Here is a 26,199-nt window from a genome sequence, read left to right as displayed (position 1 = left end):
CTTACTCACGTAGATAAATAATTATTTGACAACTCGACTAGTTTCAATACATACTAGAGCATGCATGAGCAGCATTCCGCGACAGAATTAATTTAGCATGTCTCACTAAAATTATAATACCGTATAGATTCTTGTTTAACATCTGTCAAGGTTGAACACACTAATTCAAAACTTCACACAATACAGTTGACCGTAACTAGAAAGCCATATAAGAGTAACGAGCCTTCGGGATTCATCTTTGTAGCTTCAGACAGATACACATTCGAGTACAGCGAGCCTCCTCAATAACCGTAAATTAACCAAGATAAACCTTAATCAAATATCCCTTGTGTTCGATTCCTCGCATTTATTGCCCAACAATAGTTCTGATTTACGATTTAGGATTGCACGAAGCCGCGCCGGGATTGTTTGCTTTATTTATGCTGGTGTAAAATGAAGTAAGATACTCTGTAATATTCAATACCTGTCGGCGGCAGCATTATTTATTCTGTATGCAGCTAGCTTTTTCTCTATTTTAGATATTATGCTACTAAGACAAACATTCAGATAGTAACTGGTTTATATTACACCATTTTTTATCACAACGAACTGCGAACCGCGAAGATTTATCAAACAAAACAAGTTTTTTTACTTAAAACGTGTCTATGTGTGCTTGCCAGAATTGCCATGCGAGATGGCAATACAGATTGTACCCCTAGAGTAGGCCAAACGTGACTAGTAGTAAATTTAGTAACATTTTCTCGCATCTTTTCTGATATTTATTTTGATTCGTATTTCTTAACATTGTCTGTCTTTGTATATAACCTCCCCCCTTAATGTACAAAACCTTCAAACATAGTAAATACGTATTTGTTATCGAAATGATTGGAGGCGTCCAGTCGGTATTGCGGTTACGTAGTCACGTTTGTCATATATTTAATACAATGAGTGTCTACTTGAAAACATGGTAAATGTCCCTTTTTAAGTTCCAATGATATTGTTAGTGGCCATGTCAGTTTAAAAACTTATATCTACTTAATACATTTTATGAAACTAAAAGATATTTTTAAACATGAAAAACTAGAATAATTAACTTTACAACTATCCACTACAGATTTATAGGACAACTATTCAAAAAGTTATGATCAAAGTAAAATTATGCAGTGTATAAAGCTCTACCATGTTTTGACGTTGTTTGGAATAACCAAGATGGTTGACTGCATAGTATGAGCCATTTAAAAAGTGCAATAACTTGTCACAATGGCATGCTAGCTTTTGCCAGCGTCTTTAACTGTATTTCTGTGATTAGAAGAATCTTCCTCTGATCTTACTAAAAGTTATTTCGCTTAATTAAGTTTTATAGTAAAAGTTATATTAACTAAACTTAAAATAAGCGTTGATGATTAATATATGTTGTTTAATATTGTAATTTTATGTATAGCAATCTTAATTTTATTGTTAAACTACTTTTTTTAAATTTCCGTATTTCTCGACAACCCGTGATTTCCCGGGAATTAGTGGTCGAGAGTTTTCTTGTTCTGGGAAATCATAAAGGTCGAGAAACAAGAAACCCTAATAATAACGAAAGAGCATCAAATTGTCTTAGGGCCGTTTTCACCAACTACTAGGAATAGTTGCTAATTCCATAAACCACTTCTTAATTAAGAGTTACTTACGGATAACTTACGGGTTCCTACTAAAAACAGGTACCTATGTGTTTTATTTGAAAGAATGTAATTTCTAAGAATGAGATTTCTCCTAAGGTGGAGCAAGAGGGAACGTCAGAAACTTACTGACTTAAAATCACCCCGTTCCTACTCCTGCTCTTCGAGCCGGGACCTCGGTAGCCCCCTAGGTAGTCCGCAGCGAAATATGTAGCTACTTGTGTATCTTTTAAACTAATTTGAGGTTACTTCCAACTAATCTGGTAATCATTGGGGAAAGTCTATACGCTGTACCAGTAGACCACTTGCTGATGGTTATATATTTATATGATAAACTCCATGATGGTAAATTACTTAATCAACCACAAAATATTATCATGTTCAAATAATTCGTGTATGTTTAAATAATACCTGAAAATAATTTCTTATATAAAAAACAAATATTCTTTTACAGTATTATTTATTATTTATACAAGGCTTTACGTTAAATAAAATACCAAGTTCGTAGGTTCAATTCTTAGAATTTCCTCTTGGTGAAATGAAATACAGGTACAAGAGCAATTTATTTGTGGAAAAAATAATGATAAACCTCTGCGGATCTAGAGGCTCGAGCGAATCCCTGAATTGGACGATATATTATCGGGTTTATCAATTTTTAACCGACTTCAAATAAATATTTTCAGTGTAATCTGTTTGTATGTATGTATGTATTTGTCTCACGATATATCGCAATTATCTCACCATTGGCCGAGCTGATTTTGATGCGGATTTCAGTATAGTAAGTATTATAGTAAGAAAAGTATTTGTTATACATAGGAACATGTTTTAGTATATTAACCAACTTCAAAAACAGGAGATTGTAGTCGGTTTTTTAAAAAATGGTTTACTAAAAATTACTTTTTTTATAAATAGTCACTGTATTTTTGTACTAGATTATGGTAGAATTCGTCAATTTTATTATTAGCAATCTTAAATTAATGAAACCAAAATAATGTGAACGTAAGTAATTTCAATATTAGCCTGGTTTATTTATATCTGAACCAGTCAAAACAAGTTTGGGCAAGGAAATTACGAATTGGTTATGGCTTTCTTGACTCGTACTATTTAAATTAAGTAGGTATTGAGTAATGAGAGGTAGTAGTAGAGACGATCGATATTTATTTTAATTAAACTTCCTTAATAACATCCTCAATCGACGAATATAGAGAAGAAACGAAAGAAGTATGCGAATATACTTGAAGATTCTCTTTAACCGTCTAGTCCGGTCAAGTTAGCATCAAAAATAGGGGTAACATTTTGCATCGCTGTATTTTCGAAATGGTGATTCTTAGGAAAAATGTGTAGAAACAATTTTTATAGATAATTGCATGATGAATCTTTTTGTCTCACCTATTTTTATTATAAAACTTACCGTTTAACTGAAAATCTCAAAAAACAGATTTTTGCAACATTTGACCTTGAATATTTTTTTTCCACACTCCGGATTGATGTGGATAATTGACAAATTGTGTATAATAGGGTTCCCAACAATCATGCCAATTTTTAGGAAGGTGCGAATTAATGTAACCTTCAATGTCTATTTTGACCGGACTACGTCACAATATAGGCAATAACTGCCGTCAATGTATGTATGTAGTTTCACATTCGATTTCCTGGGAAAAGTATTGTGTATTTTTAACCATAGTTAATGTTTTATATTTAATTTTAGTATCGGATTTAAATTGATTCAAAAGTGTAAAAACTATTATGAATTAGTTTTAAAAAATTGAATGTTCGAGTACAGCTCAGGTCTGGTTTCAATTTTTCAATAAAATGTTGTGCACATTCAATCACCGGTTTCCAGAGAATATTCGTGTATGCGGTGGTTGTAATAAATTTAATTATATATAGCCACAACACTGACTGCAAACTCAATTTAAAATACTCTGTCAAAAGCTTTTCATTCTAATTTGAATGTGACTATGACTAAAATAAATTGACCGAATATGTACAAATATCAGCCTATAAGTGGCCACTGTTGACCAAAGGCTTCTTCTCGTATAGAGAATCTATTCAGAGAATCAATCATTATAATCAGAAATTATAAGCCCAGGTTTCCTCACGATACTTTCCTTCGCCGTTTGGTCATTGGTATTCTATCATCTTAGAAAGTATATTATATAACTCGGAAAAAGTCACAATGGTACTTTGCCGTGGGTAGGTTTCGAATCCGCGACCTCATGCATGAGAAGCGAGCGTCTTAAACCTCCGGGCCACCACGACATTTTTTTTTTGTTTAAATATAATCAAACGGATTAGTTCTACTTCGAAACATTTGCTTTATGATTTCTTTTTAAGTATTTCCTGCTTCAATTCTTTATCAAAAAGGCTCTTCAAATAAACAGTAGTCGGGCTACTTTTCTGGCTACCCAATCATGTTGGAGGGTACTTAAAAAGATAGGGTCGTCTTCAACTATGAATTGATTTAAATATTGTACTCTATATCCGGGTATAGCGACAGTTAAATGCGAATAAAATAAGCGAGCCTACTTTTAGTGGTAGCGCCAAATATTGTATAGATTTTTAGATTAGTTTAGAGTTTAAAATTGTATTTGTTATTTTTTATAATATATAAAAATGGGTCACCCATCCCTTTGAGGATTAACAGGCGTGACGTTGTGAAATGTAAACTCTAGTAATCATACTAAAGCCTACGCATATCGACACCAGCAATTTATACTACGCTAACTCGAAATTTGGAAAAAACTTTTTTATGCCAAGTTGCTTAAAATGTGTGTTTACATACGTCATAAAAAATTGAGATGAAATATGCAAAAATAAGAAAGTTACAAATCTTATAAAACGCTAAGTAAAGGTACTTTTTGAAATCACTCGATTTATATTACGCCAACTATTATTAGCGGAGTGTGCGCGAGGATCACTTTGGTCAAAGTCCGTGCAACACTGCACTAACTCATAGTTAGCGTAGTTTTGTGCGTTCGTGTGTATACTTGTTCGTTTGTAAAATGAACGACTTAGCGACCTTTACATAGTAAATACTTATGTGTTAACGTATTAATTAGTTTATTAATGGTACGTTGACTATTCTTTTTGTAAGTAAGTACTTGTTCTTTATTCTAATATTGAAATATGCATCAGATGATTGATCATGCACTACGACGTCCCGTACTACACTACGCTAACATAAGTTAGACGTGTATAAGATGTAATTTTTTTTGATGAATTACGTTTATATACGGCTAACTTGCGCTAAATCAAAAAATAGAAATAATTAAGGAAATATAAATATGAGATATTACAATGAATAAATTAAATATTAAGCATACCAAATTTCAAAAAAGTATCTTAATTAATGTAAAAGTTATCACGTTTTTCCCTTTAAACGCCTCTACTGTAAAGTACGCTTTTTGAGTTAGCGCAGTATAAATTGCTGGTGTCGATATGTCGGGTGATGTAGGCCCAAATTTACCCAATTAGAATTTGAGCACATAAGTAAGAAATATTTATCGAAACCCTCGTTAAATTGAAAGATTTACCTGAATTTTACGATATTTTACTCACCCTTTCCCGTTACACCTACCTGCGTTATGTTTAGATTACATGCTGTACCCAAAGTACACTCGTGTTTACTTTGTATTTTAGCTGTTTTCCTAAACCGGTAACCGATCCACTGAAGCATTTACAGGTAGATCATTTTATTTTACAAGTTATTATTATAAGTTCGCTGAAATATTAAACGCATTGTAGTTATTACACGGCGTGGCTACGGCGTAGCTACTGCAGCACTTGCTACGCGTTCGTAGCAAACACAAGACTTGCTACGTTTATAGAATACCAGGTTAATCAGGAGAAAACAGTATGTGATATCCTATGTCCACAATAGAGGAGATAACAAATGTTTGCTTACCAACAACTCTCATGTTTGCGCTCTTGTAGACGGTGTGAAAGAAGGGCGCGTCGGCGGACACCTCGCAGCGGTAGCGGCCGCTGAGGCCCCGCGACACGCCCCGCAACACCACCTGCTGCGCGCCTGATCGTGACACCTGAACCAGATAAAAGAGAATATTTTAATAATAAACTCACTTTACAAGCCTCTCAAAACACAATTAATGGCATTTTGTTTAAGTTAAAAACAGTCTCTTTTTATAAATTCGTTCACAAACCGAATTTTATACGTTGATAAAATAATAATAATAACTCTATCGTTACAAATTCAGTAAATTCTTGTGCTGACATAATATAATTATTCAAAAATCTGTTTTCGCTCTTTTTAAGCGCTGACGTAAGAATATGGTAAAATAAAGGTGAGCACTCTCTGATACGAATATGATGTTTTCAAATAAGCTCACGATGAGGGTGTTGTGTCGCGGAAAATGTTTTATAAACCTGTGATACTTCACTCTCTTAACAAAGTTTCAGGACTTCGATTTCCTTATTTTAGCAAGCTTTTAAACAAGCGCAAACTCTTCGGTGGAATCTTATTAGTCTTCTCTTGTTTTTGAAATAAATACACTGATAAACTTGGAAATAATGTAATAAAGATTAAACAAAGGACATACGGGAACCTACATTAATACGTAAGCAGGTGTGCTTTTACACTGAAGCCATCTTTTATGATAAGGATTATAGAGACCGCATAATATTTTATGTTCATAAACAGTGCTAGCAAAGTACACCCTAACGCGTCCGCAGTGTGGTCCTCCTGAACAGGATCGGTTCGTACGGTAAAGTTTGGTCGAGGCAATGTATCATTGATTTCAGGTGGCGTTCGCCGGAATGTGCTCATGCGTAATTTATACGTGATTCAGCGTAATGGTATTACAAAGAGTTGTGTGCACTTTGCCGTACGCAGCTGCTAGTAACTCAAATAGAGCTAAAAGCTTCGATCCATCTTTCTGAAAGTCCACTTTGAGAAACCGCCGAACTAAATCATGCCCGTCCCACGCTTAAGAGTCGTCTGACCCGATTTTGAAGGGCTGCGTGGCGTTCAGAGCCGCAAGTGTTAAGACGTATACCCGATGGAAACTTGATGCAAACTCCAAGTATACATTATTCTGTGAAAGGGTTTTTAATGTATTATTTTGGCACAATGTTATAGTTCGGATATGGCGACGTGCCAGCCGCTAAAGGTTTAACGTGGCGGCCGCTCTACGAGATTCTTAAGTGATTTTTTCAACCCTCTTTACGAAGCAGTTTAACGAACTAGCAAGATGTCGCAGAGCCATTGACCCATATATAATCACAGTTATGACGTTGTTTATAGTTTCCCCGTAAGTAAGAGTTATTGTCTTCCTTGTTCCTGCTTTATAGATTTAATTTAAAGGTAAGTATGCGTTTAAGTAACCGTTTTATATCTCGTGACTGTTTTAACTGGATTATACGTCCGTAATTTATTCTAAGTAAGCTGCATTTAACTGTTAGACTGAGCATTTTGTCATCGCACAAAGCAGTGTCTTTAATCTTCTTCTCTTTGTCCGATTTAGTAATCCGTTTGAGCTGTAATTTGACTTGATCCAGGCAATGTGATTGATTAATTAAATTCAATTTGCATTCATCCAATTCGGGGATATTAGGAATAAAGTCGGGTCTTCTATTCGGCCGATACGCTGAGCATAGCGTTCACTGTTTGATTCATTCGTCGTTTAAAATTGTAAGCCTATTGTCACAACATCATCCTTTATAGATGAATTGGCTAATATTGAAATTTTACCTGACAAGTATCTCATTGTTGTATCGACCCAAATATCACTAAACTTAATTCGTAAGAGTAAAAGAGATTTCAACTTACATCAACACTGATGCCGGTTTGTGAAAAGACCCTCGTGTTAGGCAGCTCCTTGGGTACGAAGCGGAAGAACTCCTGGGCTCCGTGGTACCACTTCACGGTGTACAGCGTCTCGCCGACGTCCAGCGCCCACCGGCAGCCCAGCGTTGCACTCGAGCCCACGCCCACCGCCTCTGGCACGCTCAGCTGGATGTCGCGAAGACCTAACACGCCTGTTCATCAAATATCAGTATTAATGGATAAGATTATACAGATATGTTATGGTAGTTATATAATCTGGAAACTATATTAATAACTTATTTTAATAATATTCTAAATAACGACAAGATGTGTATTTTGATAGTGTATAAAAAATAATTCAACCTTTTTATATAATTATATTGGTATATTATGGTTGGCATGTAGTCTAAAAACTTCATCAATAACTTATTTAAATTATATTTTAAAGATAACATGTGAATTTATAGTATGTATATAAAATAACTAAATTAATACTTTAAACATAATACCAATAATACCAATATACCCGAACATTATTACAACCTTTTTATATATTTAATTTTACCTAATAAGCAAATAAGGAAATTAAAACAGTGTTTTTGGTATTTCCTTGTGAGTAAATATTTCAATAATTATACAGGTACAAATACGTATTTTCCATAGAATATTAAAGAACTATTATGAAATTTCCATATCACATCTCCCTAATATTCTTATAAAGCCTAATTAATTGAACATGTTCAAATATTTGTCTTAGTAACGAGGACATAATTTATAACCCAACTGGATTTCCCAGGAGCGCCTAACAATAATGCAATTACCGCGATTAGGATTGGAAGTTTGGTCGATGTGATACCAAATATCCTATTGTTATTCAAATTATCTTTTGTTTATACATTCATTGATTTATCTGTGGAACAAATGCTATTAATTAAACTTGTTCTACTAACAAGTGTGTGGTCACATAAAATAGGTTTGTTTATCTGAAAATTATGTAGTACAACATTTTGTATATACTTGCGTAGTTTTTGTTGTTATAAATGTAATTGGAAAAATATATATAAGCTTTTTCTTATGATTTTTCTATTTATTATTTTTCAATTCACATAAACTTACATTGGATTGGATGACATTGTTTTATAATATAAAATATGATTTAAAATATGTTTACGTTTTCAGTAAAGTTAACCATGCCATGCCAACCATGAGGTTTTAAATGGCATGCATTTAAAACCTCAGTAAATCCAAACAATATTAAACTCAACAGTATTATTTTAATACCTAAACCGCCGTTTAAGACCAACATTTGAGAAAGTAGCACGCTACTTAAGTATCGATAAATACTATCTAAACGACCGTGTCATGCATCGCCCCACTATTTTTACCTCTCAAGCTTATAGAGGTCGCAGTTTAACGATCAAAGCCACCGCAGTTTGACGTAGGATAACGATCACACGTGTATTTCGTCCAGCGATAATACTGCGCGGTATCAGTGTGTAGTCCCCAACATAGTCTCCGATAAAGCTGTAAGGGGACGGTTAGATGCGGGATGAATCGTGTGGTCAGCTTTGATAACATTTTCAATGACAATATTGTGTTATCCACTGGGAATGAGGACAATGTTTTCGACGTGTATTATTGTTTTTTGAAAATTGTTGCATATTTATTATTTATCATTCCAAATTCAATAAGTATTTTTTATTAAACCGCAGCTTCAACAGATGAAATCACGCACGCCAATATTGGCATGCACATCATTTTATTAATAGCATCACTACACGTTATGGTAGGATGATCAGCAATTATTGTTATATCGTCAATTTCAATAAAACGTTTATTACAAATCCTACCATGAATGGTTCCGTATAACATTTTGTTCATTGTACACACTCGTATTTTACAAAAGTAAACTAATTTCAAGAAGTACGTGGGAAACACAGAGGCGCTGAGAAAAAGGCTTGAAGCTAGCCTTATTTCACCCTTCTCGACGTCATTAATTGCAGCACGAAAGGAACCATTTATTTGTGAAACGTGCACCTTAAAGCAATTTTATTTCCACGGTCCCTGTTTCTTATAAGTAGGTAAGTTTGCGGTCGATCCGTTAGCGGTTCGCTGAGCAGAATTTCAGCTCGACGTAAGTAATCAAATCTTGGCCTTCAGCTATAGTAAAGGTGGTCGGAATACATAAATCAAGTGAACGCTACGTGATCGAATTCAAGATCAAGCGAATACACAATTCCCGTCGACATGAACTCATTACAATGTAACCAAATTCAATTTACGGTAGCAGCCACATCATAATATTTCATCTCGGTGCGAGTTTAATATTTATTTGAAACGAATTTATTTCAACGTTGCCCTCTGTTTAAATAAGAATAAAATGTATGTTTAAGTGTTTGGTTCCCGTACGTTTTTGTGGTAAACAAGGGCTTAATTTTCGATTTACTGGAGTGTGTTAAACTGTGCTTGTTTGTTCACAAATCTAAAATAAGTATTTGCGCGTACGTGGAGCGAGGTAAATATTGAAATATTTTTACGGAGACCGTTTGAAATTAATGTTTTGAATTTTTAATAATGTCGTATGTTTATTTATTTATATTTGTTTTGTATGAGTTGCTTATATTTTGAAATAATTTGAACTTAAACTCAACGAACTTTTAATATGACATTTGTAAATAAATATTTAGTACACTCACTGTCCACCAGTTATGTTATCTTAGATGCAAGATACTTATTTAATTAGGCTCGCTGTTAAAGCAGCGGTAAGTCCCCTCTTTGAGGAGTGGCTAGAGAGGCGCCACGGCGTCCCCACCTACCGCCTGACGCAGGTGCTTACCGAACACGGAAGCTTCGGTAGGTACCTGTTTCGGATTCGGCGGGAGGAAACGCCTGGGTGTCGTTATTGTCGGACACGGTGGAGCACATACTAGCGGTGTGCCCTGCATGGGCTGAGCACCGCCGTGTCCTTAGGGATGTGATCAGCGACGGTGACTTCTCGCGTCCGGCTCTGGTTCAGGCCATGGTGCTGAGCGAGGGGGAATGGGACGCCGTGTCCTCCTTCTACGAAGCAGTCATGCTAGCTAAGGAGGAGGCGGAGCTCGTGAGGGAACGATCCTCCTCCCGCCCCAGCCGCCGCAGAAGACACTCTGGGCGTGTCGTGTATCGTGTGACGATCTCTGGCTACCGTAAGTGCAGGTCTGCGGTCGACGAGCAAGGGTAGCTGGCCACCCAACCAGAACCAGACCCGTGAGTACGGCGTGTCGCGTTCCGTGTGCGCCTCAATGAGCCAGACCACCACAAATGGGGCCCAGTAGGGCTGATGCCCGATCCGGAGCTGCGGACAACGTATTAGAAGAAGGAACGGGGTGGCTTTTAGTCAGTAAGAGCCGTTTGAAATTAATGTTGTTTAACACTCCAGCCTCACCCAAGGCGGGAGAAGCCATATGGGATGTCCCCCCTCAAAAAAAAAAGATACCTATTCAATAAAAAATATGATAAGTATCCTCGCGGACTCAGTGTTCAAACTTTACAGAATATATAATTTTAGAGTATTCGATGCCATTCAATAAATGTCGATTATTTGTTCAAAAAATTCTCGTAATTTATTTTAACAAAATACGAATGTTTAATCTATGATAATTTTTAAGCATTGTTGTATCTTTAAACGCATAAAGTATATTAATATCATACATTTTAATTTACTAACATATCTACATACTTATTTAATTGTTTTCATGTGTATAAAGGTTTATGTTGGTATAAGCCCGCATTATGCATCAACACCAAAACAATAAAGCGGCGTCGCCAGTCGCCGCCCTGTTTTGTTTAGACAAACGTCTCTCTATTTTTACTCTACATGTAAGTAAAATAAAGAGGAGACTCTTTGTAAAAGCACTCGCCCTATTTTCTTTACAATAGCCATGAATAAACAAATTCATTGTGATGATAATAAAGTGTTGGCGGTGAAGTTATAAAGTTCTTATTCCAACCCTATCTACATAAATTTAATCCAAAAAAATAGGTTTATGTGGCGGAACTTCCCGTCTCATCAACAATGCCCATGTCGTAATCTGGTTACTTAATTTCCAAATACATTTCTCTTAGTTGGCCATAAATGTCAAGGAGGTGAATAATTCACTAAAAGTTTAGGAAAGTTAGATACGTTAGTGACGCGCTAGTGTCGTCCGGCGGGCCCGCTCGCTTCTCTTCGCTATAAACATAATAAATGAATACTGCGTGTTCCGAACCAATAATTTTACCCAACTTCTAAACCCAGAGAGATTGGCACTTTCAAGAATTTTTCGAGGATCGTCCGGTCTTGGGAGAATCCCGATAATCAGCTTTACTTAAGGGATTGGATTCGAAACTCGATTGTATCGGAGTGATTTTAATAATTCATCACCCAATACAGTTATTCCATGTTAGGAGATGAAAGATTTTACGGAACGCATATATACTCACTGTGATGAATGCGGAAATATTGAAGGAAATGAATGAATTTACTTTTATCATATTTTGCATATCTAATGCGAACATCTCGACTAGCGAAATTGAACATGGAAACAAAAAGTCCGGTTTTAATTAGATTACTATCCCAGTAAAGGATAAAGGGAGAATAAAAGGAAGCAAGGGAAAAGTATTGGCAATAGCGATAATATTTACGACAAGGAAATTCATAAGTCCAAAGAATGGCTTGAGTAATAAAAGCGGCGCTAAAAGAAAAGTGGGTATTGTCAAGGTCAAACGACCGCCGTGACAATGGCTTATTGGAGGAATTACTGTGAATTGTGTACAATTGTACAATACCTTAAATTGTATAAAGATGGCTATGTTACCCGCACTGTTATGTACGCAGTAATTGTTGTAATTGTATCCAACAATAAAATTGTACTTTAACATACAACTGTTGTATAAATAACCGCAACACGCAGAGATACAATCTCTTCCTGGAGTAAGGATATTCTTTTCACTAGACAAGGAAATAGTTTTTGCGAAATGTACGAGTATTATCTCGGAAACACGTTTTTCAATTCCACTGTTTACTTTCCAGTTATTTTACAAATCTCTCTTAGTAAAAGTGACAGCTCAAATGTCGAGTTCAATAGAAATGAACTCGCTATCGGGTTTAGTTATACTTTATTTTTTTAACCTGTGTTTTATGGGATAAACCTTAAAAGAGCAGACGTATCACCTGATCGTAGGCAATCGGCGCCGAACATGGACAACCAAAACACCAGAGGCGTTTCAAATACGTTGCCGATCTTTTGAAACTTAGGAATCTGGGGATTGTTGGGGATTCAGAGATTAGGGAGATTGGGGAGGAGCGGTAATTGGGTCTTCGATAAACTCATTCACATGGCGAAAGACAATGCAAGCATTGTTTCACGTCGGTTTTCTGTGAGGCCGTGGTATAACTACATCCGGGCCAGCTCATTCGTGCCGAAGCATGACTCTACAACATTGATAATAATTATAAACGCTTTTTCTTCAGCCCTGACCACTATTGAGATTCAAATAGGAAATTATATTATCTAGTAATCACAATACTTCATACATTTCTTTAGAAAACAGCACAACTCTAATCTTTAAGGAATGCAACATCAAAATACAGTGTGATTCAATTAACAAAACGTTGGATAGTATAGATAGTAAATCGTATAATATCTCAACGGTTAACTAATCTTATAACACTGGTCGCCGTAATCAAAACTTGGTCAGAGAACACATTAAGTTATAAGTTCCTATTTCCTCGTGGATACTATGTGCACGACTGTGAATCGAAAGATCTTAGTTTTGGTTCAACTGAAGGTTTGCTATAAAATTAAGGAGTCATTGATGTTGTTATATGTATAGATTTACGATTCGACTATCCAAAAATAATAATCATCAACAACATCATATCAGCCACAAGACATCCACTGCTGAACATAGACCTCTCCCAATGATTTTCTGATAGGCCGGTTGGAAGAATAATCAACAAACATCAATCGATATCAGTTCCCGTTCGGAGTTAGCTCCACTTAAAATAGTCCTGCCAAATTCAGTTCAGACTCCGTACTGACACCATTTTACTTGCGAAAAAGACAAAAGTAATCCTTTTGATTACATCCCAACAAAACGACATCACATAACATAAGCAAGGACTACACAATACTGACGACATAAGCCAAGTATTTAATCGTATTATCCGATTCATATTACGCTTGCTTCATATCTAGTGGCGGGAGGCGCAATCCACGTCCTCACTGCAATACACGCGTTCAGAATTCATTATTAAATGCTCGCTCTCTTCGCGATATTATCTCTAAGTGTGAGAAGCTGGTGACTGACGTGGATTTAAATAAAGACATGTAAACATTTCGCGTATTGTGAATTAAAATTCTCGGCAAACTTCCCGAGAATTCGTTAAAAGTCTGTCTGATTCAATTATAAAGTTAAATATTTTAAACTCTGGGACCGATAACCAAGATTAAATTGTTTCGGGAAATTTTTGGATTTAATCCTGTCAACGTGTTTTCAAAGAATGCCTTAATTTACTTAATATAGACGAAGCTATGGAGCAAATGTATTTGTGGAAATAGCGTGATCCAAATATCTTTTACGATATACAGGGACGTGTCGTTGCTCTCATATTTTATGGTATAATGAGTAGCGGCCACTTATGCGTAGGGGCGGATGTGAATGTGTTCTACTAACCTTATTATGCACAATAACGCTAGGGTTGATACTCACTTCCTCCGAGCCACAGTATGATGGCGGTGAGCTGTGCAGCCATGGTGTCGCAGTGAGCGGCGCGCCCACACGTCATGTCACCACCGGCTCCCGATGGCTCTCGCGCGTCTTCCCTTTATTCTCCTTCATTTTAGAACTGACGTCCCAATATTGTACTCTTCTCGATGTCACAAGCTAATTGAGTTACCTACGAAACGTAGTAACCGTAGTTACTAAGCTAGTGCTCATCCTTTCAAGTTACCATGTAATGTCCTGAAACAAAATAATGTTCTTTTGAACTTATTACAGAGAAAATTTCTTATATTATCTAGGTACAATATAACGAATTTCCAGTTGAGATGACTAGAAAGAAGATATCTGCTCATATCAAAGTTTAGTATTGGTTGCCACGTCAGTTAGGGTCACGATTTTTTACAACATCTGAACTATATTTTCTTTAGAACTCAAACAAAAGACACAGCTACAAATCAAACAGTGTGTTCGACGCAAAAGTTTCACAGTTGCAACGACTCGGAATCGGCACTCTTACAGGCGCTATAATATGTACGTTTATGTCTTAAGAAACGAACAAAGTGCCGTTCAATAGTAATAAAACAGGGCGATAGCAGAAAGATCTTTTCATTAAACGTATCGAAGACGACGGTGATTTATCGCCTCGCGAGACACTCCATTCACGGTATGCGTTTTGTTGTCTAGAGATCGATTGGCTCGAAATAAAATACATTCGCCAATTGAATAGCGCGCCCCGGCGCAATGTTTCAGCGAAAGCGACACTTTTTCAGGCGTGTAGAGGACTAATGGGTTCACGCGCTGCCCTCCGACTTTCAATAAATGGTCGGCCCGCGTGCGCCCGTCGCCCGTCGTCGGCGGCGGCGGCGGCGAGGCAGCGCCCGCCCGCACTCGCTCGCGCGCCGCCAAATGCCTAATCTATTCCCCTCATAATATATTTTCTTTTTCGTTTTCAATTCCACATGTAATTTAATAAAAAGACCCAGCAACATACTTGGATTTTGGTCGATCAACAATTTAGATGGTTGGCTTTGACATTCAGATGATTTGAAGTGAAATGAAAATGAGGTTGCTCTCTCAAAAAAGGATAAGGTACCTACTCACGACATTCGAATAAATTAAAATGTGAAAACATGTACGAGTACCTATCATTTATTTGAATATGTAAACAGTCGACATTGTAAGATGCAAGATTTGACGTCTACCAAGCTCTCTGGCTGAAGTTTGAGAGAAATTCTGGATTTAGAATACAATTATTATTACGTAACTGTTCTACTCTACATAGCAGATACCAGTACTCTAATTATGCTTCATATATTATTCACGTGACTCCAATAATTTGTGAGAGCTACTTACTTATATGGGTATTATTTAGGAATGTTACACTAAGATTCTGTGATATGTTTATTGTATGAAGGCTACAATTATTATGTGAAGATGAAAGCCAACTTCGAAACTAGGGCCCTTGCCTACCAACAATCTTGATAGAACTTTCTGTGAACTTCTTAAAAAGCGTTTTGTTCTATCTTTACATAATATTAAATGGAGGGGAAGTTATAAACGGGTGCAATTCGAGTCACCTAGATTCATAGGTTGCGGGGAGCGTGTGAGATGCAGGCAAACATCCAAGCGGCAGGCTGCTAGCCCGGGCTTGTTTGGCAAGCTGTCTAACTAATTGCCACGTTACCGGCGCTCCACTCCGCCCCGTTGTTTATGGGATCCAGGTTGGTAACGTTTCAAACTTGTGTAAAGTGTGTAAAGTAGTTAAATATATCTCAGACAAGTGTGTATTTTAGTTGCATGACTCTCGTGTTTCATCTTTTATTTTAGCTTTAACACCGCTCACGATTTATTGTAAAATATAGGCTTTATAAATAAGCACACTTGATTCAGATTCCTCGCAAAAACCGTTGGTTGTCTTTTGAGACTGACTTGGAAGCTTTCTATCTCTTCGTTATCCGTATAATCTAGTACAATGGAAGTTTTTCTTGAATATCTCGTGTGAGTAATGCAGCTCGGAGTAAAAAGAAGCCAGTATTAAATGTTCCTTTGTATTGCCTCGTACTATTGTAATTGTATCCAAAGATAAATGATCAAACAAATGCGAGAATGTCAAACGCGAGTTTATAAGTCTGACGTTATGAATTCGATAAAATGGTTTGTACAATCGGTACAATGACTGACTAGCAGCTTTGTGCATTGTACTCTGATTCGATTCTCATAGTGAACAAATGTTTGTATAAATTGCCAACTTTGTTTCTGGTTTGTTCCGCAGAGCTTGTGTTTGTAAACACATTCGCGAAATACTGTAATCCTATCGTGGGACAACTCTTTAATATAAAAAAATACAAGTGCAGATGTTCGTTGTTATAGCTTTTTCCCACAAAGTTTTACTCAATCTGCTGTAGAAGTTTTAAATAAAACCAAGCTTTTGTTGAATTTTATTGTTAGGCACTCTTACTAGGTCGGAATTCCGATTAAACAGTTGGTTTCGTTTTAAAATTAACTTAGTTTTATAATTAAATTGTCCCACCGCTTTCAAAACCAGTTGAGCTTCCATTAACTTTTTGTTCGAACTTTTTACTATTTATTTTATTTCAATGTTAACATTTATTTTGCTTTTTACTTACTTTTTATATAAATGGAAATAAATTAATAATGCCTCGTGTAAAATGATTACCTGCAGGATATTTTGTGGGATTTACACACCAAGTGTATACGGAAGTTGTGTTGTTAACTTAGTAACATGAATAAATATGTAAAATAACGAGCGGTGCTTGTAGCAGTGAGCCGTGTTAGCCCGCTCAGTTCGGAGGCAGTAAATCACAAAATGTTCGTCGGCGGTATGAGTGGCTAATATTAATGGTCTCCTTTTCCGTAGTATGTCGCAATAGTTCGATTGTCGGTGTTAGAGAAATAGCTTAGGAGTGCGACCCCTCACTCGACGCCGATACGTCAGCAAGACACTGCGCCTTTCTTTGACACTTCATTTTATTGGTCCATTCATGGCTCACTGAATAGATGATTGTCTTGAAAAATGTGAGAGCTCCTCGATATTTCAACGAACGTTCCTATGAAAGTTCCTTTGAAGTTAATGTTAAGTTTTAGATATTAATATAAGTACTGCTGTTTCTATTTCATTGTGTATAAGTATTTAACGATTGTGATCAACATTATTGAAATGCTAAATAATTTTAACAATGAATTTGCTGACCTGAATGATTTATATCAATGCAAATAACTGTTAACAATTCATAAAATACGCTTTTGTTAAATCCAATATTCATCAATGTTTGTCAAAAGACAACCCCTTTAATTGCGAAAATCAATACCAACTAGCCTAATCTCCACGCTGACTACCGGAGTTCGGATAAGAGATGAATTCGGAAAGTTTTAAGCAGGCCTTATTCGATCTCCGAGCGACCGAGGAAACAAAGATAAAATAAATTGTGAAGTTAGTGTTAGTTAGGGAAAACTTTTGAAAGGATTACGCCGTTGTAAGAGTGGGTACTCTTGTCAAACTAGGTTATTTACAGGTAAAAAGCAAGTCATCAGTGGCTCATAAGATTCCGTAGTGGAGCGTCAAGGCGCTAAACTGCTACGCCGCGGCATCGACGTCAGCGGTTAACTTTATTTTATTACGAGTTCACACAACTTGGCCGTATCTTGACTTTCTTGCCACGTTTCTCGAAACTTCTGAACATGTTGGACATGTTTCCACAAGTTGATTCAACGCGGCTGTCAATACAAAATGAAAATGTTTCCGGATAAAAAACTCCGCCTAAAATCTTGGGCTTTCCTATATGAACGTCGATTAACTGACTTAGAATTGTGAATAGAAAATAAAAAATGTGAAAAATCATTCACAAGAAAATTCGTAATCAGTAATTAATTACTTGTTTATTAATTAAATTTCCATATGTAAATATAATACCAATATAGATTTTCAGAATATTTTTGTCTTTCAAAGTAATATACCTACCTCCTATCTACTTACTGATAATGTAAATTACTTAATACTCCATCGAATTGAATAACATGCATCATACAAGAGTCTAAAACTACAAAGCACAGGCAACTTACTAAAAAATTTCAACAACACGTCCTTTGTTTTTTGTAATCATGAGCAAAGTCTTTCATCTGCTCCGAAACTAAAAAGGTCAGTGAATTTAGTCGCGCGAGTACCTAAACTGGTATATGTATACGCGTTGCTACTATCTACTATATACACATACATATGTATTGTGTTCCTTCCGCACACCAGTAACAGTGTTACGCCCCACTGTGATAGAGCAAAAACCTATCGCAATTTTTGAGCCATACCAATTTTCAGTTTCAATAGAGCGTCTTTTATATTGCCTATATTTTTACTTCAAATTGATACTTTATTTTTTGTCCAAATAGATTCGGGTAGACACTTAATCTAATATTGGGACAGTAACCTCTGAAGACCTGTCTTATTATGAAATATTGTCACGTCTATTGAGTTTTAGAATGTATCCAACATAAATACTTTATTATCTTTATTAATTGATCGATCAGTTAATCTTGAGGCCGTAAGACGGCCTACAGGGTACAAGGTTATGGGTTTTATTTACTTACTAGATGAGTTTAAATAACGCATATAGACCACAAACATATAACTTTAATCAACCAAACAAATGAATGAGCTGGAAACAGATCTTAAGCAGTGTGAAAATAATAGATACCATATCTACAGCCAGTTAGACAATTTTATTAAAATTTAAAGTACAAATGAAACTCCACGGTATATCCTGCGCCATCACGTCGGGTCTCACTCATCGCGCTGAGTGACAGCTTGTCTATACATCTAACCCGCAGTTCGTCGAACGCTGATCTACCCAAAAATGGACTAAGTAGCTGTCAAATTCCATCGCTACCGTGATTTGTTATTAGTATTTGGACAGCTGACATAATTTGTTAACAGATTAAATGGATCATCGTTCTGGAAACGAGATACGATAAAGTTCTTTCGTATTAATCAAGAAATAGATATAAGACAAAATCTCTCGACTCCATTCTCGGAAAAGACTGTCGGCTATGAATATGTAATACATCAACTTGCTTGTATTTATGATATTATTTCAATAGTAATTGGGATCGTACTAGCTGCTAGACTAGGCAATTAGGCCTCATCCATATTACCATAACGAGACTATTAATAGAAGTGGCCGTTTTATTTACTATTTGGACGACCACAGAACAAAGAAATATGAGCTTCATTTCTCTGTTTATATAAGTAAATAAAGCGTTATATTAGCTACCTTTCATTTTTTTCTTTTATTATTTTATTTTCTTTAAAAAAACGTTGCTCCCTACTAATATTTTCTCCTGTGTCGTGGGTGCGTTTACAAATATATAAGTTCACATACACATGACACCCAGACCCGAAACAACAGTTTTTGGATCATACAGAGTTATTCCGAGCGGGAATCGAACCCGCTACACGTTGCACAGCAGTCAGTATCCCAGCCACCGCACCAACCGTGCAGCCTTCGATTTTCCAAACTATAAACCGATATTATTTTATAGCTAAAGTAATATAGCTCATCACTACCAACATTAAGTCTTGAACGTAGAACTAGCACCGCAGACTCCTTGAACTAAAACTATCGTTGTTGTTAGAGATGCCTATAATGTGTCTTGAAGAGTTCTCAACACGGAGTCTAGGTACTCGGTCACAGCTATAAATCCTATTAAATAGTTCTAAGTATTAAGTCTGAAATATATACGTCCCGTACAGAACGATACTGGAGCCGTAAGGGTCTCTTTTGATAGTTTACGTACCTACTTACCAGTATTTTCAATGGATTTTATTTTATTTATAGGCTTCTAGGTAGGTTATGTAAAGTGTGTGTTTTGTAACTAAATATTTGGTGTTAAATATTTGAAACTGCCTTTATTATGTTAAAAGCTTGTACTAATGAAGTGGCTTAATATAAAACAGGCACGTGTCAAACTTCACGACGAAATTAATTTTATATTTTTACATATGTTTTAGTATGAAGTATAACACCGTTGTCACTGGAAATACTTTGTAGTTCAACTTACGTAATCCATATTGGTCGTTGGTTATTGGTGTTTAAAGATTGCAACGTCAGTGTTCTCATTTCGGTCAGCTGACTACATACTCAGTTCAGTGACAAATGAGCACTTGTTCCGTTCTCTCCTTTACTTTTGTTATTCGTTTTCGAAAAACATTTTCCAAGCTACTCGTCAAGCTCGCAAAATTAATATCCCATCACAAATTCTCATTAAGAAATAAACACACTGTATAAATCCGACATTCTACAGAGAATTTTGAAATTAAAAAGTACTTCCTGGAAATGTAATCCTCGACCCTTAGCGGAGAATAATATTAAATATCGAAAAAAAAATAACATGGCTTTAATAATTTAATAGAAAAAAATAGAGCTTGCTTATTCTGACATGGTTAACACGTTTAGTAATAAACACGAATTCAAAGACATAACAAATAAACTGATGCAGTATTCAAAGTTGTGCAAATCCACGAGAGTAGTGGAATGTATTCGCACGGTGCTCCTAAGTCCACTTAGTCTCTGGTGTACGATAGTTTATACTGGCGCGTAACTCAAGTTTCAGACTCCCGAAATAAGCTTGAGACCTCGTTATTACATTACAGTTTAGATTATTAGGTACTGCGCTACTGTTGTATGTGCATTTATTTGTTTAGCATTGTGTTTTGGAACTGTGTTACAATTGAGACTAGGAATGTACTAGGAGTTAAATTTAATGTTGTTTATTTACACAGCTTAGACGATAATATAGTTTTTGTAACAGCTGTTTACTTATGGGTTCTCAATCACAGTCGTTATTCTGATAAAAACGTGTAGTAAACAATAAAAACAAAATCACACGTAAAAAACTAGCTGCCTATGATCTTTTTTACTTCGCTCAATATCAGATATGAAATCGCAACTATAATAACAGAGATAGTTCATGGAATAATGGCATTTGATCATTGAGAAATATTGCAGGATTTGGTGGTCTATTAGGTCGATAATGCCTTATCCTAGTTTATCGCTTGCACAGCAGTGAAGCGTTTAAGTTAATCAGGTAGATAAATCCGAACTCCATTAAGGGTATCTGGGGCATGTAGTGACCCCAAATGTCGAAGGAGCAATACAGGAGTAAAGCGCATCGCAAGTGTGCAGTATATACGGAGTATTATACGACATGAGTATTACATAACTAAGTTTTAAATTAAATCTAATAAAAAATAGCGTGAGCAAACGCATCAAAGTAAATAAAAAGGAGTTACATTTTCTTAGGTAAGAGTAATTTTATTTTAAATCTGTGATAAATCTTTTCGATTGCTTATAACAAATAGCATGAGACTCCGTAGAGTCGGCCGAAGCAAAATACTGTCTAAACCTCGAACAAAAAGTTTACAAAACCAAACACGATGACTATGAAACAGCAACAGCAACAAAATTCGTAAAGAAATGACAATAACAGTGAGTGCAATTTTCGGAAGGTGTCCGTTTAACAGACTGCACAATATGCATTGCTACATGTCCATAGGATAACGAACATCTATGACACTCGTTACGGGCATTCAGAGGCCAAATCAAGGATATCGCGTGGAACGAAATGGGTTGTGGAAGCGATCACACGCAATTGAAAATTGTGTTCAACCATTAGAACTGAAATTTGAAATGACGGTTTTAATATCCTTTTTTATATATCTTTTTAATTTTTTCGGACTATTGCACACTGAAATATGACGAATTCATTAGTGCTTGTTGAATACTCTTCCATTGTTTGTGCAATATTGCTGGGCACTATTGGTATAAGCATCATATTAACTCGAGATTTAAAGATGTCTCTTTCATGCCTTTCTATTAGAAAAAAACACTAAGAAATAGTATTTAGAAAGTTTCTAAATACTATTTCTTAGTGTTTTTTACAAACAAAACTTATTATTAAAATAGAACCAATTTTACAGGATAAATTTTATTCAAATAAATACCCGTCAATCAGTGTAGGGTACCTAGGGTATCTACATATATAAATGTATTTAAAATATTAAAACCGTTATGCATGTTGTTGAACATTCAAGCACCATCGATTCATATTACACCGAAGAGTTCACGTTACTGTTGAACTACTGATTCACTTCAACATAAACTTGTTCCCTTAGAACAAGTTATTGAACCGAAAGTGCAGGGCAAAGATAGATCGTATTACCTGCTTATCATACCACAAACTTAGGGATCAGTTAAGTAAAATAGATCACAAAAGCGAACAGCTTGCAATCCCCTATTATTTAAGAGCTATTGAAGATGGTTAGAGACAGCGTACTTAATCCACGATTGTGCAGGGTAGAAGAATGTTGATAGCCTGGTTTTAAAGATAAAATGAGTTACATTAACTTGACATACCTTCCATGGCTCACTTATACAATGTAATACCCTCTTTTCGTCCTATACACCATGTTTCCACCAGTTATGTTATGAGTACCATGAAACATGAAATTGACTGCACAGTTGGCGCAGTGACTGGGCAACCGTAACGTGTAGTGGGTTCGATTCTCGCTCGGAACAACTCTGTGTGATCCACAAATTGTTGTCGATCTGGGTGTCATGAGTATGTGAACTTTTGTGTGTATGTTTGTAAACGCACCCACGACATAGGAGCAAATCCTAAAGAGGAGCAACGCTTTATTAAAAAAGGCAAACAAGGAATGACCTTATTGCCATATACATAGGTACCGGTCATAATCCGAGACTCTCAAAATTTATTCCATAACATCCTAGTCATACTTAGTTTAACCGCCACACTTGTGACAACTTGACCAATGAAGAAATCACATCGATATTCCATTTAATCATCTCTTTATTTGAACGCTTGTATTATATACATACAAGTCTGTATCGGTATACAGATGTCAGTTTTCGAAAGGTACGAGTTCCATGTATTTCAAGCGATTGGATTGTCATATATCGAGGTCAAATCCCAGAATACACTACTCGACACTTCCTTGGAAACTAATTCTGGTCCTCATGCTCACTAGTTATGCCTACAATAACAACCTCTAACGTTCACGTATTTGTTTATATATAGGACGGAATACAGAATATATAGGGTAGACTAGTCAGTTTTCTAACGCAATTGTATACAGAGATGTCAATGACCTCTTCAATATTCTGGTAACACAAACTTTATTGATAGACTATCGGATAACGTCAGAATATTGACCCAGCAAAATTAAAATCTATTGCTATTTATAGAAAACCTTGGAATTTCCCATCTACTGATTAAAGCGCTTGTTTGCTAAAATAGTCACGTATCAATTTAACTTCTCTCCACGAATTCCAACAGGCCTTTTGTGCTAAAGTTATCAATTTAAACGATGAAACATTAACATTGTAGAATAACGCCTAACACATAGTATAAAATATTAAAATCGTTATAAAACTTGTACAGAAATTATGAAATTCTAGGTATTAGAATAGTGATGAACATATTATGTTCATCACTATTCCAATACCTAGAATTTCATATTATGAATTTCATATGAATCATTATGAATTTCATAATATGAAATTCTAGGTACCGTACACGAATTCGCACACTAATTATTTCTTGCCTCGAACAATCACAAAAGTATTTTAATAACTGTTAGAAATACACTTACAATTTACGTGTATAGATAAGACAATAAGTTACAATAAAACGATGGAGACATTTTACAAATACACGAAATTTTTATCTCGCAAATAAATATGTCGGTTTATCATATTTTTTTTAGGTACAAAAGCTGTCAAACCGCCAAATCGGCTCGCAGACAATTTAATGTTTCACAAAGTTCAGGCTAAATAAAAAGTAACCAAAATGGGGAGATGAGATCAAAAGACGTAAAGAATATAAAGAAATAAACGTTACTCACTGTCTTTGTGGCACGGTTGCTAATCGCGGGAGGCAGTGAACCGATTTTATTAAGGTACGTACTACGAAGGCTTTGAGTAAAATGCATGCACATTAAAACTCATTGGTTGTGCGTACGGGAAACCATATGAGTGCAGTAATCAAATTGCTGTTACTCCATTTGCTTTCAAGCGGCCTGCCGTTGATTTATTTCGTACGTGATTACATACTTACTTACTTTTACCCGTTTTTAAAAGAATTTCCAGCGAATAGGCAATAAAGAAGTTATGCAGAGATTTGTGTACAAAATAATCTTGAAGGTGAATCTTAAAATGTAAAATGTTTTGTTGGCAAGAAAAATATTCTAAGCACTTTCTTTTGACTCGTTCAAAGACACACGAAGTTTGACTTAGTTAATGAATTGTTGGTTTGATGGAATAGAAGTTTAAATGTAATTTCTTGACCGTGTAACTCATAAAAAGACATATTATCTAGACACGCAGCAGCATGTCAAGCAAAGTTCAAGCAAAGAAACTGACTGGCCAGCGTCGAGTGTAATATATACAAACACATATACATACATACATAAAATATAATTGTATATGCATAATTTTCAGCATCACATTACTATATAATAACAATTATTAACATACGTGCGTAAATTATTTCCCCATGTACAACGTATCATGTAATTGAATGCAATAAATTGCTTATTTTGATTGTCAATTAGCTTACTCCGTAAACAGAATGCAACTATTGACACAAAAGCCATTTGACTCCACTGTTGTCGCGGTTTCCGAAGTGTTTATTTTTAATTCCCTGTTATTGATGGATATTCAATATATTTGGTGGAATTTTAGTCTACCTGCCTGCAATGTGAATAAACCATTTTATATATAATATACAATGTTGGGTTTGCGAGAATTGGTGAAAAATCGGCATGGTGATATATGTTGCTTTATTTATTAGAAATATAGGTGCAGGATTGTTAAAATAAAATCCGAAGAAATTAATTGCTACGATCCATAGCAGCGCGTCAGATTTTTTTAGGCGTAACTTGCCGAATTCAATACTTTTTCACTTTTCTATGAATTTCGAATGTAAAACTAGACTTTGTGATTGCAATCAAACCAAAAGCTAAGTGTGGGAGAGAGCCATGCTTTACCACAAATGAGCCGTCTCGACCGGAATGATACCACTGCCTCACGTGGGTTGCTACGTGGGTTGCAACGCTTGCCTTGTTTCACGTCGGCTTTCTCAATGGTAATTGAGCCTCCGGTGAGTCTCTTCCCCACAATCTTCCCAAAACGCGATTCCCCAACAACCCTTAAATTCCTAACTCCCAAAAGGCAATGCACTTATAACGTCTCTGGTGTTTCGGGTGTCCATGGGCGGCGGCGATTGCTTACCATCAGTTGATCCATCTGCTTGTTTACCGGCTTATGCAATAAAAAATACCCTAAAGGTGGTTTGTAATAAATTGGCAAAAATAATTTCATTAAAAATAATTTCTTAAGTATGTTCGAATAACATTCGTAACTGAGAAAAATATTTTATTTTGGCGAAAGCAGCTGCAGTCGTGTTAACCAACGCAGTGTGTCACAGCTTATATAATAATTTTTCGTGAATTTCTTTATGGCTGCAATTTATGTCTTGAACGTTGAAATTGTAAAATATGTTTTTTTTTTTTTTTGTTTCAATATACAAAAGGATTACGTGGTGAAATCCCGCCGTGAAATATTTTCCATAAATAATTTCCTTTTGACATAATACAATGAAATGTTTTTTCTTTTTTTTACTTAAGGTCAGGGGGCTAATGCCGGCATAGTTTTTTTTTACTCACATTTGAGTCTCCGTATCGGATGAACGTGTTGATGTATGATCAATGATATGGTCTCATCGAAATGAGAATCTATTAAGCTTTGAAATGCCGGGACCTTTTTTAATTAAATTGTCGCCAGTGCCAGGATATTAACTGTTTTTAAAATTTGAGCAGTAGACGGATTTTCCCTTCTAAAATCGGAAAAATCCGTCATAATCGAAGAATTCATTGAAATCTTTAATTGTTTTAATAAAATACGTATTTGTAATATACTTCTGTAAGTGACAATGAATTCT

At 35.7% G+C, this 26,199-nt stretch overlaps 1 protein-coding gene across 1 annotated transcript in view; it reads right to left on the bottom strand.

Moving 5' to 3' along the window:
- The window catches only part of LOC118261891 (uncharacterized), a gene marked incomplete at its 3' end in the record, with an annotated part of 47,960 nt that overhangs the window by 16,125 nt on the left and 5,636 nt on the right, over window positions 1-26,199 (bottom strand). Inside the window, 3 exon segments of the mRNA XM_050707672.1 lie at window positions 5,551-5,686; window positions 7,432-7,640; window positions 14,161-14,412. Coding sequence (XP_050563629.1) covers window positions 5,551-5,686; window positions 7,432-7,640; window positions 14,161-14,236 — 421 coding nt within the window.

This window comes from Spodoptera frugiperda, unplaced genomic scaffold, assembly GCF_023101765.2.
Source record: "Spodoptera frugiperda isolate SF20-4 unplaced genomic scaffold, AGI-APGP_CSIRO_Sfru_2.0 tig00001378_1, whole genome shotgun sequence".
Taxonomy (NCBI): Eukaryota; Metazoa; Arthropoda; class Insecta; order Lepidoptera; family Noctuidae; genus Spodoptera; species Spodoptera frugiperda.
This window is presented reverse-complemented; position numbering and strand designations above follow the sequence as displayed.